The following is a 17246-nucleotide window of genomic DNA, read 5'->3' as shown; positions in this document are numbered from 1 at the left end:
CAATGCTGCTTTCAGCCCTCTTGTATTAAATTTACCTCTAAATGACAATTTTCCTGCTTTAAAATAGAGTTTTGGAGTTGTATATGTTAAAAAAATGTTAAGCTTTTCATGTGTGTTAGCAATGAAACCTTACTATCACGAGGGTTTATAGAGAGGCTCTCAAAGCTTACCATTCGTAGATGATTAGTCATGCTCTGTACTGCTGTTTGATATCTGGAATGGAATTTCGTTAATTTGCAGGCATTCTTAATGCACAGCATAATGACAGAGATTACTGCTTTCCCACAAATGAATTTTTCTTCCTCTGATTAAAAGAATGTAATAGAAAAACAATGCAAGCATCTCGATTGAGAGCTGTTTCTGCTGGTTCAAAGAGCCAAGTGTTAATCAGACCCCACCATCTACTGGAACTCTGCAGAATTACAGGGCTGCTTTGGAGACTGCATTCAGCAGGGCCCTGGGCTGACCAGAACAGGGCTCAGAGGAATCACTACACACTAGTCTTGCAGTTCACCAGAAAGCTGTTGGCAAGCACCAGTTTAGACACTGTAGTGACTGAGGTAAATAATGTACGATCTGATCTGGAGCAGACACCTTCCTTTTTCCTTATGTTATCTTGTAGAGCAAGCAATAATGGAATACGTCATCATTCAAAGGCTTGAACATAAATTTCCCTTTACCTGTGCAATCCATGGCACTCCCCAGCTCCAGCTCCCTGGTGCCACAAACACAGATGTGCTCCCAGGGCAGACACTTTGTACTTTGACTCTCCTGCCTTGACAGGTGTCCACACCCACCCCTTCTGCTGCTCCACATGCACATCTGGCTGGCCTATTCCTTGTCTCTTAAAACTGACCTTACACCACACCAGAGGCACTGAATGCAGTTTCAGACCTGGAAATTCCACAAAGAAGTCTTTGGAAGGTAAAGAGAGGGATCCTGTACTTTTTGTTCAGGGTTCCTCAGCTGCTTCCAACACTGGAAAAAAGTCTTCAGAAGACATCTCTGTCAGCTGATAAAATTTTGTCAGTACGATGGGTAATTTTACTGAAAAAAAAAATTTGGAATGTTCCACTGTACATGAATTGAATGTTCAGAATTGGAGCTTTTATAAATTCTGACACATTCAGTGGTCACAACCTGTTTAACCTGTCTCCATCCACTCTGGTGTCAACAGGCTTTATCTGAAGATTCAGGCTTGGCTGATGGCCATCTGAACAGAGCACTGTTGGAGTAATGTTCAAGGCCTGTGTTGATGTCTTATTACCACGGAATATGAACTTAGGTCCCAGGTTCTGTCAAAATTCAGATTTCAATTCAATCTGATTTTCAAATAAGACTCTCTGGGGTTGTTCAGCCTGGAGAAGAGAAGGCTCTAGGGAGACCGTACAGTGGCCTTTCAGTGCCTAAAGGGGACCACAGGAAAGCTGAGGAGGGACTCTTTGTTAGGTGGTGGCGTGATAGGATGAGGGGGAATGCCTTTAAACTAAAAGAGGGTAGATTTAGATTAGATATAAGGAAGAAATTTTTACCGTGAGGGTGGTTAGGCACTGACACAAGTTGCCCAGAGAAGCTGTGGATGCCCCATCCCTGGAGGTGCTCAAGTCCAGGCTGGATGGGGCTTTGGGGAACTTGGGCTTGTGGGAGATGTCCCTGCCCATGGCAGGGAGTTGGAGCTGGGTGATCTTTAAGGTCCCTTCCAACCCAAACTATTCTATAAGACAGACAGATGCTAAATGGTAAGGGTGACAAACTCACTGGGAGACTTTCCATACCCAACTCCTTCCCATACCCAACACTTTGAGCAAAAACAAAAATTTGCTTTAATTCATTGCACATAGATTATAATTTGGAAAAACAATACCCACAGAAGCAGTTACTGCTTGACAGTCTACTATAATTGCAGAACAGTCTCTCAGGTGTGATTTGTTTTTTGCTAAATTTGCTTTAGAGGATGCTAGTGATACATAAAAAAAATTGCACCTTCGAAGACGTCCTCATTCTATTGATGTCCAGGGCAAAAATTCATACTGACTTAGCAGGGGATGTATTTAGCCTTATAAAGCAGGGAAGCAAGTACAGGAAATATTCTGTCTTACAGCAGGGGAACACTTCACCCCTGGTGCTGCTGGTTCCTAGGAGTGCTCCAACAGGAGCATACACGGCTGCTCTGAGTGCCCTGCGAAGGCAGAACAAGGGGACTGGCAGTGTTGGGGTGAGAAATGGATGCAGAGATGCAACTGAGCAGAAACACTGCACACAAAGGACAGAGAGCTTCTTGCCACACACAGGAAGCAGGAGCCACTTATGGGGCCTTCTGAAGATCAGAGGGTGTGATAACCTGCAGTCCAAACCACAGGCTGCCCAAGAGACCTGCCTCCAGCTCCTGCCTCTCCTCCTCGGAGGCCACAGAGGCCACAGCCCTTTGAGCAGTACCGAGGTGTTGGACCTGTGGGCTGTCTGAGAGCCAGGTGAGAGCCAGGGCTACCAGCCGAGCCACCCTCCTGGTGGAGGTGACAGATGCTGACCATCTGTGTTAAACCTGTGGTGGTTTCACCCAGCTGGGCAGCTGAAATCCGCCACACCGCTCCCTCACTCCCCTCCTCAAAGGGAAAGGGGAGAAAATACGATGCAAAGGGCTCAAGGGTTGAGATAAGGGCAGGGAGATCGCTCAACAAGTATCATGACAGGCAAAACAGGCTCAGCATAGGGAGATTAATGTCATATATTAAGCAACACCAGCAGACTGGAACAGTAAGAACTAAAAGCAAACTTAAAACACCTTCTGCTAGGACATGGGGCTGCTGCTGGGCTCTGCTCACAAACGCCACCCCTGCAGCCCCCTGCTACCAACAAAACCTTGCCACGTAACCCCAGACATGCCCTGTTCACATCTGTGCACAACCAGCAGCTGCCACATGGTGGATCCCTCCTCACTGTAACAAAGCCACAGATGATCCAAGCGTGAACAAGTCAGCAGAAGAGAAAAATGGAGCCAGCTTCTTGCCCCACAGTCCCACCACACAGCTCTCCATGGTCAGGACCCTTGAGCAGATCACACTGTCACATTTTGGGGAATTTCAGCAGTTTCAAGCTGTCAAGGCTGTACTGCTTCCTGGACCATACAATCTTTTCCAAAAAAATAGTTTGGATTTAGGTTCAGACACAGATGTCCGGGATGTGAATCAGCTGCGGATACAACTCCTACTGTGCCTACATGTAAGTTATGTCTCTAGGATCTGTTGTAGCCACAGGAGTCAGTCAATGCAGCAGAATATATTCACTAGGGTGAACAATGTCTAGGGCTGACCAAATGTGGACAGTTTTAGTGTAGACCCTCTGTGAACTCTTGGACCAAACATGCCTTGCCTTCCATCGTTTTTGTATGTTAGCTCGCCTTCCTCAGCAGTAGTGGCAACTCTTTTCCAATGCAGCAGTGTTAGGAAAGCTTGCCTTTATCCCTCCAAACCAGCAGCCCACTGGCAGCATTTCAGGAAAAGACCTGGTGATCCTCTGCTCTAAGTATGTACCAAATCAGCCTGTTTATTGTTACTTATTGTTATTTCTGCCATGCACACAACCTCAACCTGGCCAGATAAAACTGTGACTAGAGAAGGGAGGACATGTCACAGCTACAACTTAGAGTTTCGCATGTGAAATGTAAGACAGATTGAATATTTGTTATACTCACCTCCCTGCTTTATAAGGCTAAATACATCCTCTGCTCAAAGTAGCAAAGCTCATCAGGATCACCTCCTCTTTACACTACACAGGCTGAGTTCCCAACTCAGGGAAGCACAGGCCCAACCAAAATAATAGCTTGAAGACACAAATCTGCTGTTGGTTTTGTAGACACGGAGGGTTTGGAGCATCCTTTGAACTCCTATATTTGTTGTACTGCACTGTTGAAGTATCACTACCTACTTCAGCAACAATGATGTGCTCCTCAGTTACTTACTCGGTCCTTTCATTGCATCTTGTCCATTAATTAGGCATTAAAACACTAAGATGACAATGGCTTGATTTTTTAAGTTCTGCATAGAGTGGTTAAATCAAGAAATAGGTAACCTCTGAAAACGTGATGTGAATAGCCACCCTCAGACACAGTGGCCCAGGCAGTGGCCCTATCAGGGCAGTCGGTGAGCGCAGCACATGCCGCTGGACCAGCACAGCGAGGCCAGCAGCACCCAGGCTGCACCGCAGCTCTGCACATGCTCCGTGTGCCAGCACAGTCCCATTCACCCTCTGAAGGCTTGTTTACGGGCAGCACTCTGCTGCTGAGGCTGGGAGAGCTGCAGCATCTCTCAGAGATGCTCACAGGCAGCTTTGCTCACTGAAGACGTTTTTCAGAAGCTCGGCTGAGCTTCTAGGGATGTCATTTTAAGAGCATCCATAGCAAACAGAATATTCCGCTCCCATCAGGCTAATGATCATGTCCTTGCTTTGACAACAACATGCAAACATAAAGCAAGTTTAATTCTCTGACAAGAAGATGGGTGACAGCTACCACTGAATTGTTTGCTCTAATATGTGGAATTCCTCCCTGGAAACCCCAGAGATGCTTTTTGCCTGGTCTGGTTGTAAATGATGAGATAGATCACAATGGATTTCAGTTCCTCATCCGTGTTTGATCAGCACAAAGGTAAGTCACTGCTCCTAATTTCAAAAATCTGTAGTCCTCCCAGGCAGATGTACTAATGTTACTTGGCAGAATGAATGGCGAGAATTTTGGGGAAAGATCAGGTCTCATGGAGATCTATTTTTGTTACACAGGAGGGAATCCCTTCCATCAGTTTCAGGCATGGATATTTCAGCCTAAAGCTAGAGTTATTTTTAAAGATAAATATTTCAGCAGGAAAGCTACAGCATTTGATTGCTCATATGCCTAACACTGAGAGACGAGTGCATGTATTTACTGCTTATATTGTATATTGGTGCTTTTATGGATATATATATTTATAAAACAATTGCCACATTAGCAATCAAAGCAATTTAAAATGGAGTAAAAAATAAAGAAAAGCTGGTTTTCTTAATCTACTTATTTGTATACACTGAGAGGACTAGGTGGTGATGAGTGATTGACTTTGCTTCAGTAAATGTTAGCTGTATCGGTAAGTATTGCCATAACTATGAATTTAAGATATAGTTTAAAGAACCAAAGTGAAGATTTTCTACATAGTAAGGTTGCTATGGAAATACTAATGTCACTTTATCATCTGTTTTAAAGTTAAATGGTTGAATTTCATGTATTTGTTTGCCTGTACAGGCTTTTCTCTCTTGTAGCTGGTATTTCCCTCTGTAGAGTGGTATTCCTTTCACATTCTCAGAGCAGGAAGCAGTCACTGTTTGATTATCTCTGTTGCAACAAATTTCTCACTAAGTCAGCTTGCAAAATCATTTGTATGCAGTGGCTCCAGTTTCCAGTGCATGCCTGGAAAGAGTCAAAGCTGATGTAGCCATGCTGGCCCCACACCAAACAGGCTGAGGCACGTATGCATGCCACGGAAACACAGACAGGTACTCACGGAACATGTGGAAGTCATGTTTGGGACATTTTCCTTGAAAGGACAGAGGTGCGGGGCTGACTGAGATTTGGCAGCACCTAGCAGCCCTTGAGCTCTCCTTCTGCAGGCACTTTATGCTGCACCCCAACACGGCTGTGCTTGGAGCTTGGGGAGGGTGAGGGGACACCTTGCTCTGTGCTGTGGGGTGGCTGATGGGCACAGAGCTGATGGAAGTGGTGCGGGCTGTGAGGCTGGAGCAAAACCAGGGCTGGGGAAGGAGCAGTGAGGTCTCCGGATGGATAAGGGAGCAGAGAGCAGTGCAGGAGACCACTGATCCAAAACACTTATCCGGATAGAAAAGAGAGAGCTGTGAGGTAACATCTGTCAGTACGTCCCAGGACTTCTACTCTGTTCCCCTCCTCCTGCCAGGACTCTGTGCACACCGACCCCATCCCTGTGTCCACCCAGCTCTGTCCTCCATCCCCAGGGCCACACTCTGCTCACAGCACCTCCCCAGCAATACCCCCCTCCAGGTACACCCACTGTCCCTCTCCACCACCGCTGCAGGAGCTGCTGGCTCATCAGAGGCTCAGACTTCAGTGCCTGTACTCCCCACTCACTGCGTGGGAGGAGGACAGGGAGCGCCTGCAGGAGCAGGCAGCGCACAGCAAGGGAACACTGAAACCACTAGTTATCGCACAAAGAGAGCTCTATTCGAGATGTGGAGTGCACGGTGAATTTTAGCTAAATAGCATGTTAGTCCTTGACATATGACACATTACCAATTTAAGCAGGAAGAGTATTTTTTAAGGAGAAGGAGCACGCTGCTCATTGGAGCAATTTATAAAAAGGTATAATTCTGACTAGCTATCAAGCACACCAAATCAGTATCTGTCAGCCCAATAAATCCTCCCCTACAATCCCATTCTCCAACCCACCCACCAGAAAACTCCTCTCAGCTACAGGTCAAAAAAACAAGGTTCCAGGCTTGAAAATCACACTGCCTCTTTGCAACACTTCCTGTGGCATCACTCATTAATAGCTTATGTTACTATGAATAGTGATAGCAGTAGCAACATGGGGCTTCAGAAAGACATTATCAGACCCTGCTCCCCTCTCAGTACTTGTTAGGTGCCATTCAAATGTGTGCTGTGCTGTACTTGGCTTCTGATGTTTGCCGTGTAAACAGAGGAGCCAGACAAATCCTTGGACTGCTACACTCATAGGCAGGCACACACACAGGTTATTATTTTGTTAAGCAACCAGGAAATCTGTAATATTAGAGAAAGAGTTACAATTTCCAAGATTTGCACTCATCCGCTATCATGCTAAGACCAGGAGATGCCTGCCACTGCTGACATAGGTTATCCCCGTATATCCAGAGAGGCACATCCCATTACCTGAGACATCAGGGAGCTGGGAGAAGGGGATGCTAACTGCATCCACTGGATGCAAAGGGTTGTTTTTTTTTTTTTTTCCAGTGGTAAAAATCACAGCAAAGTGAGATCACAGTGGTGCATTTCAGTCCGTGTTTGGGATTCGTTGTCTTTTGGTGAAACCAGGCAGCATCTTTTTGTTGAAATCACATAGCTGTCTAGTATCGTGTCCTGATGATAAACCCTGGAAAATCACAGGAGTTTGGCTACTGGGTGGGTGGGGAGGGGAGATGAGGTGCAATAGGGTGTGTTTGCATGAAAGAGGGAAGTAAATTATGTACATAAATATTTCTTCTCCCCAGTTAACATAAATTATCCTGTCATCCATCTTTCAGTTGTAAAAAATAGTGACTTTTAGCAGGGCTAAATCTATAGTTGTCCACACCATGTACACTAAGCTAACCTGCAATGACTTAATTTAGATTTTGAAATACAATGCAATAGGAAGTGAGCACTTACATACATCCAATATTCACTTTACTAAACAACAGATCAACCGTCATCACAAATCAAGTAAAGCAGACATCCTTCACATGAGAATCAGAGGAGTGTTAGTGTCACAATCAGTGTAATTTCATTGCTATAAATCCTGTGATCATTCGGTATGTTTCTTTATACACCTCCTTTCATCCCCAAAGACTCATCTTATCTGGAACAAATGACATGCTTTAATACTGCAGCTTATTTCAAATAGATTGTCTTTTAAGTTTGGTGCTTTCTCAGCATTTTAGCTATGAAAGAAAACGTCACAACCTTGCATGCCATTTGGTCTTTGCTCTTTAAGGCTCTTCCAGACCTTCCTACAGCACTGCTGTGCCAGCCTGTTGTTTCTCCCTCCCCATGCTCCACATGTTGGCTGTTAGTTGGACCTTCTTCCTTCCTGAAGCTTCCTTTCACCAGTGGCACAGTATTTTTCCAAAATACAATGCATCTGAAACAGCACCAGTGCTCACTGGCATTTACAGAACTGAAAGACAATAAAAAAAGTAAAGCTAACACATTTGCAGACAGAGGGCCAGGCATTTGGCTGTTTGTGGTCCCTTCATGGCTCATGATGCTGGTGCCCCAAGATGCAGCCCAGCTCCCAGCAAGAGAGGAGGGAGCCACTCAGTGCCTCACTGTCACTTTCCCAAAACGCCCACTCTCCAGACCATTCCTCCTTTGCCCAGGAAGGTTTCTGCCAAGAGAAAGGCCCTACAAATTTTGCAGCCAGACCCCCTCATTCCTGGACAGGGTAAGTTGGAGGAAGATGAAACAGGAGACACCACATCACCTGCAGCCAAGTGCAGCCAGGGTGAATGCCACCCAGGACCCCTTGGCTTTCCCTGCTCCCTGTCCCTATGAAGCACCAGAACACCACGTCTCTTTCGCCCTATCCCTTCACCAGAGACACTGCTCTTGTTAGAGACACCCTGGACACTCACGCCACTGTCTCCTAGCAGGCATGAGGTCCATGTTCTGCTAAGAGCAGGTGCAAGGAAAACTCATTCATCTGTTCATTCATCCATTCATTCACTTGTTCATGCACCATTCAGAATTTGCTTCCTCTCCTTATATAGGAGAACAATTGCTTTGAGGACAGCAAAGCCACAGCGGAGAAAGCATTTTGGCTTCAGTTAAATGAAAAATGGTAGAGGGAATCTGTGTCCCAGGTGCAGGTGTGCATCCATGCCTTTAATCTTCCTGCTACCTTGCCCTCTGGGTAAGCAACTGTTCTGCTCAGGAGATGAAGAATTTCTGCTCAGGAGATGGAGAATTTCTTTTCTGCCTGGATTGCTCTACTCCAGACTTACAGTAGGAAAATGTAACGGTTATTACAAGGCAAAACAGCAAAAAGAATAAAAGTTATATGTGTAATGGATAAAAGGAGATGATGACCCCTTTGATCTACTGTCTGTACCCATACATCTAATGATTTCTTTCCGCATGCGAGCAGCATCTTCTCTGCTCCAGTCCCACAAGATAGCCACCACATGCAGCTGTGAGAGGCGTTTTTTCAGTGCTCTCAGCTGGTCCCTCCTGGGTACCTCCAGACTGGCCAAGGGAAGCAGTGCCAGTGCTGAATGCCTGCCTTGTCCCTTTTGTAACCCAGCCCATTGCAAAGTCCACTTTAAGTACCAGACCTGATCTTGTTTTCACACCTGTTTGCCGAGTTTAACAATTGTGAGAGCAGTTTGCAGATCTGATTTGATACAGAAACGTGATTAATGGGCACTGTGGTAAAGTCCCTTCTTTATTCGTGCACTAGTCACTGTCCAGATGCAAGGGCTCTTCATGTCCCCCGATCCTCCAAGCACTCTGAGCAGCACACAGGTCAGAGCTTCTGGGCCAAATGATCAATTTGTTGAGTGATAGACTCTCTACTAGAACAGAAACTAAGTTAGCATTTTTAATTTACAAAATTTACCAAACATGTAATTTAAAAGACCAATTAGAGGAGAAAAAGAAAGGAAATTCACTTCAGTGGAGTAGTGATGAAATGGGAACCTCTGCACTAGTGAAGGCAGATTAAATATCAGCTATCTAGTTTTCCCAAACTCATAATCAGACCTCCAGATTTGAGATACTTACCTTTCCCAGGTAAGAGTTGATTGCATTTCCAAGTTTTAAAGCAGAGAGTGATGATGGTGTCCCAGGCACAGAAGGTCTTGTGTGGGCAATTACACTGGGTTGCAAAGCCCCATGTGGAGCTAATGAGGGTTCACCTGCCAAATGTTAACACAAGCGTGAATAGGGTGGCAAATACTTTAAAATTATCTTTAGAGATGTTTTCTCACTCAAATATATATATATTTAATGTTTAATATAATTTATATCAATGTGGTAATATTAAAAAGACTGTACTAACACTTTTCAAATTCTCTTTAAACATCTCTTTTTTCTTTTTTTTTTATGTATTTATGCTATTTCCAGAAAACACAACCATAAGGAAAAGTCATCAATCACTTAACCTGTCTTTCCTTTAATCAACTTTCTCATGTGATTTAGGCATTAGCTTTACTTTCTCCTGTTATCAAGGTGGTGCAGTGGTGGGACAACAGTTGTGCTCTGAGTTCTGACTCCAGCCTTGGCAAACAGTACATCACACTGCAGCTGTACCTTCTTTCTGAGATCAGAAATTCCTCTTTCAAAAATAAGGATGAGACCGTAGCTGACCAAAACCAAACACCTAGACCACTTCATTGTGACATCAGATTTGACCCTACACCAAAAAAATGTATATATATTTCATTAGACTCCTGGTGCTAAGAGGTTAATGGCCACCTGAAGCCAAAGGAAATGTAGGCATGCACAACATGGGATGAGCAGCCTAGAAGCATGTTACTAGTAAAAGAGAATCCACAAACAAGGAAAATCTCATTCAGTCCTTTAGCAACCCAAATCTCTTCAGGGTCTGGTCCTACAAGACAGGCTTGTGAAGGTTTTCCTTCCATTGCAAGAGCCACAAAAAATAATCACTTGTGTTTAAACTCAGTAGACAGAAAGTCATAAAAATAGTGCAGCTTCAAACTCAGTGCTTTCCATGGAAAAGGAAAAGAGAGCAACATGCTCCGCATTGGTCACCTGTGTGACTCTCAGAGTTGAAAAGTATGTTCAGAATTCCAATCCCAATGGAGAATGCATTGCCAAACATTGGCAGCTAATCATTTTTACTTCCAATAAGAGTTTCTAAATTATAAAATGTCATATAAAAGCAAGAAATTGACATGCAAGCATATTTACTAACCTAGCCTAACAAGCAAAATTAGTAAATGTTGTCATTGATCGTTGAGTGCCTGGTAAAGCTTCTAAACCACTCAGGAATATAATTTCTCCTTAAATTAATCATCTCAGTGATGTGTTTAGCTATCAGTGCCTCTGAAACTAATTTGGCTAATTTAGCTGTTGGGCTTTCACCAGATTTGTCCCCTTTGTCTGCTTCACAAGTTAGGGACTTCCTTTGTCTTCTCTGCAAATCTAGTCCAAAATAGCCCTATGTGCTTTTGTGAATATTAAATTTGAATACATGACTTAAGTACATATTGGTACATGGTCCATGCCTATTTCTAAAAATAAAATTAATTTTCTTGAGATTAGTTCATAATCTCACCAAATATCAATGATATTTTCATGCACATAAATATATTCCCACACATAACCATGCCCTTCTGTCATTTAATTCTTCTGTTTTGCAGGTAGCTGTGCTTTTAGATAAGTCAAGGGGAACAGTAAAAATGCCACATTGGCACAGATTTACTGAGGGTGTTGGGGGACTGCTGGTGGTTTGCATCCCTCCCTGTTTTAAACAGGCTCTGTGTCTCCCTTTGTCACAGACCTTGTAATTTTAAACTGCTCTGGTCTTTGTTTCAGATTTTCCCCAAAATCTTCTCAGGAACTGAGGAATGAGGTGTTTTTACAGTAGTGCTTGGGTCTAAGACATATCATTAAAATGTTTTTTTTTTGTTTTGTTTTGTTTTTCTTTTTATTAGCCTTAACTGTTACTTAGCTCTTAGGTTTGTTTGGCAATCAGCTTTTCTCTGCCATCTCTAGAATAAAATGTATAGAACTGTGCCCTCCCAATCTACTGATGATAGTCTTCTTGATGATTATCAATGTTTTCTGTGAAAATAAGTATTTGAAGAAAGTACACCCCTTCTTTAGCAAACCACTGTCAAGTTTTGTGATAGGATTGTGGGTCTCTCCCTAGGGCATAGCATCCAGTGGAAAGAGCTCACAGCTGACTAAAATAAGGTACAATACTGAAACTGTAAACACCTGTTGTGTTCCAATGTCATCCTATCTCACAGAAGTGTAGTCAGTAATATAATGAGCTAGCTCAGTTATTACTTTATTGTTTCTCAATTCACGTCACATTAATATTAGTACGATTTCTTATAAGAGGTGGAAACTTTCCACAAGTTGTATTACGCCGTTTCAGCATCTATGTCAGACAGTTTTTGGAAGAAGTTAATGGTGAAAAAAGTTTCAGATGACTAAGAAAAGCCACTGTGCTGTTTGCATACACTTCATGCCATTTCAAGTTACAGAGCTGTGATGGTTTTACTCAGGTGGGCAGCTGAGCTCCACCACAACTGCTCTCCCACTCCCCCTCCTCAAAGGGCAGGGGAGAGAAAATATGATAAAAAGGGCACAAGGGTTGAGATAAGGACTGAGAGGTCACTCGACAATTATTGTGATGGGCAAAACAGACTCAGCACAGGAAGATAATAAGATTTATTGCCTATTACTAACAAGCTAGAGAAGTGAGAAACAAAGGAAAGAAACCAAAACCGCCTTTCCTCCATCCACCCTCTTCCACCTGCTCCCCCTGTGTGGTGCAGAGGGAGGATGAATTGAGGTTGCTGCCAGTCAGTAGCACTTCATCTCCACCGCTCCTTCCCTGTCCCTCTCTGCCCCTGCTCCCCGTGGGGTCCCTCCCATGGATGCCGTCCTTCCCCAAGTGACCCTGCGGGGGCTGCCCACAGGCAGCAGCTCTTCAAGCACTGCTCCCACACGGCTCCATCCCACGGGGTCCATCCATCCCCCAGGAGCAAACTGCTCCAGCACGGGTCCCCCACGGGTGGGGGCAGCTCCCCCCAGACCCCCTGCTCCTGCGTGGGCTCCTCTCCACGGGCTGCAGCTCCGGCCCGGGGCCTGCTCCTGCTCCATGGGCCGCAGCCTCCTCCAGGCCACATCCACCTGCTCCAGCGGGGGCTCCTCCACCCATGGGGGGGCTGCAGCGTGGAGATCTGCTCCATGTGGGACCCATGGGCTGCAGGGGGACAGCCTGCTCCACCAGGGGCCTCTCCCTGCACAGCCCGCAGGAGAACTGCTGCTGCCTGCCTGCAGCACCTCCTGCCCTCCTGCTGCACTGCCCCGGGGGGGCTGCATGTAGGGCTGGCTCTCACTCCTTGCTCTCCAAGCTGCTGTAGCACAGCAGGGTTTTTTCCCTTTCTTAAATCCGCTCTCCCAGAGGCACAAACAATATTGCTTATTGGCTCAGCTCTGGGCAGCAGCGGGCCTCTGAAGCTGGCTGAAATTGGCCCTTAACCTAACATGGGGCAGCTGCTGGGGCTCTGTTCACAGAGGCCATCCCTGCAGCCACCCACTACCAAAACCTTGCCATGTAAACCCACTACAACATTCACACACATTCAGTGAAACATGCTATTATTTTCACTGTTAATCATTCGTACTTGCTCTCTGCTTACTCATGGATGTACTCCTCCGTATAGGTGATGCAGCAGAAGAGATTGACCTGACTGTAGTTTACCAAGCAGCAGCTAATGGTGATGTGAACACACTAACTGCAGTGATTCGAGAAGATCCTTCCATCCTGGAGTGCTGCGACAGTGAGGGTAAACGGGGGCTGAGCTTTTTCTCAGGGGATTAGGGGCTTCAGATTCCAATTAAACTTTTCATTCTTAAATCCTGATTTTTGTCTTTAGAAAACTGTGCTTAGTAGCAGAATATGGGAAATTTGAGTTATTCTTTTGAACATCCACTAGAAATGCATAATTTAGAGATTTCTTTTCCCCTGTAACTCTAAGGTTTTTGTTTGTTTGTTTGTTTGTTTTACAAATAAAAATAAGCTGATTTGACATAACCAAACAGAACCATATCAAGAATTTATCTTCTTCAGAAAGGTGCTTGAGAAACTGCTGTCCTTTCAAGGAAGGATGAAGAATATTTTTATCAAAGCTAAATCCTATAAATTCTATACATCTCTAGAGTAAAAGTTTCCAGGAATTTGCACTTTAAAAGTATGTGCACAGGTACAATCAAATTTGAAATTATTTTGTTATGTGATTTTTTGCCAAAGGGCTAACTGTACCGTATGCAATGAACTAACTGATCTGTTAAATCTGTGAGACTGCATTCCTCTTCTTTTCTGTTCAGATTTCTATATAACACTGTTACAAAGCACTCTCCCATGGCTTAGTTTTATATGCATCCATTTTCCATGTCTACTAAAGCTACAGATCTCTGCAACCTTTTTTCTATAAAATCTTTTTTTTAGTCAAGAGTATATTTTATTGCAATTTCTTTAGAAGGATTAATATTAACACCATGTATTCAAATCCTTATCAGTATGAAGGGCTCTGAGTGGAGGTAGACTGATTAAAAACAGGAAGCATTTCAGCTCCAGCTCCAGTTGTTTACTAGGTTGTATATAAAATGTAACTAAGACCAGTCTTGCAAGACAGAAAATATGGCTGTATCCTACACATATGGCAGAGTGTGCATAACCTTAGCTTGAGTAATGTGTATTTATTTGCTCAACGGTCTCACTGAATTCAGACAGAATAATTATTCTTCAGTTGTGCCTTGTTGCATGTTATGGCTTCTAACATTCAAATTTATTCCCATTTTAGTAACTTGAAATTGCTTTGTCAGATTATGCAGGAAAGACTTTGCTGTTGTTGAGCAGTTAACAGAATGGAAGGAAGGGGAAGCAATTAAATTATATTGTAATATGGAGTATTAAATAAATCTGATTATTAAGTTTGAACATAGATTTCAGTCTCTTTCCAGCACAGGAATGGTTTGCAGAATATAAAATAAGTTCTCGTGATGGCAGAAAAGAAACTACTCCAGGGCAAATCCAGTCTTTAAAATAAGATGTTGTCTACATAAAGCATCATCTCAAAAACATACAGCTTTGCATAAGACATAGCTTGATTTCATACCTCTTTTGAACACATAACACAAAATAAAGCTGTGGTTCGAAAAAATTAGCCAAACATAACCTGGCAACTATTCACTTTGAAGAATATCAGCCTTCAAAATGGTGTACAAAGTCAATAATTTGTATGGGAAACGTGTCAATAGAAAAACAATATTTATTCCAGACGTAAAGTTCATGAAACAAGGCTTTTGCTCTGAAGTCATGTTCTTTCTGTAATCAGTAGCAATCTAGCTGGCACGGGAGTTACTTCCTGCCTGAAAGAAAGCTGAGCAGAGCTGTTGGAGAATCGTGAGAGAAAGGACTTGTTAATTTGCCAGTGCTAACATCAACAAATAACAAAATATATCTCTCTTATGGCTTTGACAAAATAAAAGTTGTAAAAGAACACTTGACTTTCTTCCCCAGGTTGCACACCTTTGATGCATGCTGTGTCAGGACGCCAGGTCGATACCGTGAAGCTTTTACTGAAGATGGGAGCCAATATTAACACACAAGATGCTTGTGGACGTACCAGTCTATCTGTGGCAACTTATCTGGTACCAAGTCTTGGGGGAGGAGGATGGAAAGATAGATGGAGTGAAGAAAGGAAATAAGTAGAGCAAATAAGATTTCTGTTTGTATTACAAAGTGGAAAAAAAAAAAAAAAAAAGAAAAAAAAAAAAAAGACAACATATTGGGTTCTAGATAGCAGTGAAGGTCCTCTGTGTGGTTTCAGGAGTCACTGGTTTCCTGTGCACTGGAAAAGAGCTTGAAGCTCCTTCCCAGCTTTAATACGAAGATTAACTTCTCCCACCTCACCCTCCGTATCAGATTTTCATGCTGTAGGAAACATATTCCTATCTCAACTTTGGGTAGCCAGCAAGCATGTTTACCTGTACTCCCCATGACCTAGGGCATTGGTTTTCCCTGGACCTTGAATGGCCAGGTTCAAGGTGCTGCAAATATCAGCATAGATACTCAGTTCTTAAGCAAATCCAACCCCCCACTAAACCAACATGCAAGTGACAGTAGGGGAAGAAATCTCATCAAGAAATTTGGGAAGGGAGATGTGGTGCTGCCTGTCAGAAACGCCAAAAGATGGTTCTCTTCTCCTTAGTCTGCTCCTCCTCACTAGAGGGAATTCAGATCTGAGGGAGAGGATGGGGACCAGGTTAGTTGGGCAGAAGGGTTAGCCATAGGCTTTCTTAACTCATTGGAAAGAAAGGAGGAAGGAATGTTTACCCATAGTGCTTGATATGAGTTCTGGCTGGATGACTGCCAGTACATTTAAACAGATATAGTGGCAGCCTGAATAAGTCTCATCACTTGCATCTAGTTTATTCCTGCAATTTCAAGACAAAAACAATGTTTCTGCTCAGCTATTAGACATTCAGCCAGAAAATATGTGTAGAAAGAAGCAAAACATTCTTATTCGCAGACACTTATTCAGTGCAAGGGTCATGCCTCCCTTACTTGAGAATAAACATTTCCTCTGCCAGATATTAAAAAAAAAAATCCCGTAATTAGTGTCATGCTCCATTTTTCCTTCCTCTTTTCCCAGAGGGGAACAAATATTCTTTGGAAAAAGAGAAATGACTGGAAAAGATTTAAGCCACCCAGGCTTCAAAGTTTCCATTTCAGTTTCTGTGATGGATATAATCAGAGGTCTAGAGAGCATTGGCTGTGATGTCAGTCCAGAGAACTGAATTCAGCAGAGCTCCATGTTCAAAATCACATGCAGCATTCGGCAGTCCTGTACTTCCACCAGAAACCACAACAGGGATGTTCTGACTTTCCTCTGTGAATGCTGGAGATGTTGATCCAACATAGCTCATACAGGAGGCAATGGTCTTTATCAGTTGCTTGCAGGGGTCTGAAGAAAATACTTGAACACATGCTTGACTTCCCTGTGATTTAAGCATATGCTGAAAAATTTATGCAATTGCAACCAGGTTGTTTACATGCTGTTTTGCTGAGGTGATCAATAGAAGGTTTTAGTCCAAGAACTGATTCATTCCATCTGTTCTGGAGCTGTTCGTAATCTACCATTGTCACTAATTCAAACTTCTGCAGCAATGTTTGTAAGACCACACTCTGAGGCTCTTTGGTATTGATTTGCCTTCCCTGCTAAAATCTCATAAAGGAAATAAGATTAAGTGCTCTTGTTCATGGTTTAAACTAGCATAATTAAATTCACATGCAGGAATATGTGTAGCATTTGCTGGTGATACAGGAATTAGCAGATTTTTAATCACTGTTTATTCATTCACTGCTTGCCATAGCTGCAGGAAAAGAAAAGGGGAAAAAAAAAAAAAAAAAAAGGAAAAGAAAAAAGAAAGAAAAAGAAAAAGAAAAAGAAAAAGAAAAAGAAAAAGAAAAAGAAAAAGAAAAAGAAAAAGAAAAAGAAAAAGAAAAAGAAAAAGAAAAAGAAAAAGAAAAAGAAAAAGAAAAAGAAAAAGAAAAAAAAGAAAAAGGGGAAGGGAAGGGAAGGGAAGGGAAGGGAAGGGAAGGGAAGGGAAGGGAAGGGAAGGGAAGGGAAGGGAAGGGAAGGGAAGGGAAGGGAAGGGAAGGGAAGGGAAGGGAAGGGAAGGGAAGGGAAGGGAAGGGAAGGGAAGGGAAGGGAAGGGAAGGGAAGGGAAGGGAAGGGAAGGGAAGGGA

At 43.4% G+C, this 17246-nt stretch overlaps 1 protein-coding gene across 2 annotated transcripts in view; it reads left to right on the top strand.

Annotated features, from left to right (window-relative positions):
- Positions 1 to 4212: 4212 nt before the first annotated feature.
- Positions 4213 to 17246, top strand: part of ANKRD55 (ankyrin repeat domain 55) — a 49399-nt gene continuing 36365 nt past the window's right edge. Inside the window, exons 1-3 of one of the 2 annotated variants that reach the window (XM_027446766.3) lie at positions 4213 to 4642; positions 13156 to 13278; positions 15015 to 15145. In XM_027446766.3, the coding sequence (XP_027302567.2) occupies positions 4603 to 4642; positions 13156 to 13278; positions 15015 to 15145 (294 nt within the window). In that variant the 5' untranslated portion in view covers positions 4213 to 4602. Of the gene's footprint in view, positions 4643 to 13155; positions 13279 to 15014; positions 15146 to 17246 lie in introns of those variants that run through there. The other variant, XM_072031414.1, reaches the window with a different exon arrangement.

The sequence above is a fragment of the Anas platyrhynchos genome, chromosome Z (assembly GCF_047663525.1).
Source record: "Anas platyrhynchos isolate ZD024472 breed Pekin duck chromosome Z, IASCAAS_PekinDuck_T2T, whole genome shotgun sequence".
Taxonomy (NCBI): Eukaryota; Metazoa; Chordata; class Aves; order Anseriformes; family Anatidae; genus Anas; species Anas platyrhynchos.
This window is presented reverse-complemented; position numbering and strand designations above follow the sequence as displayed.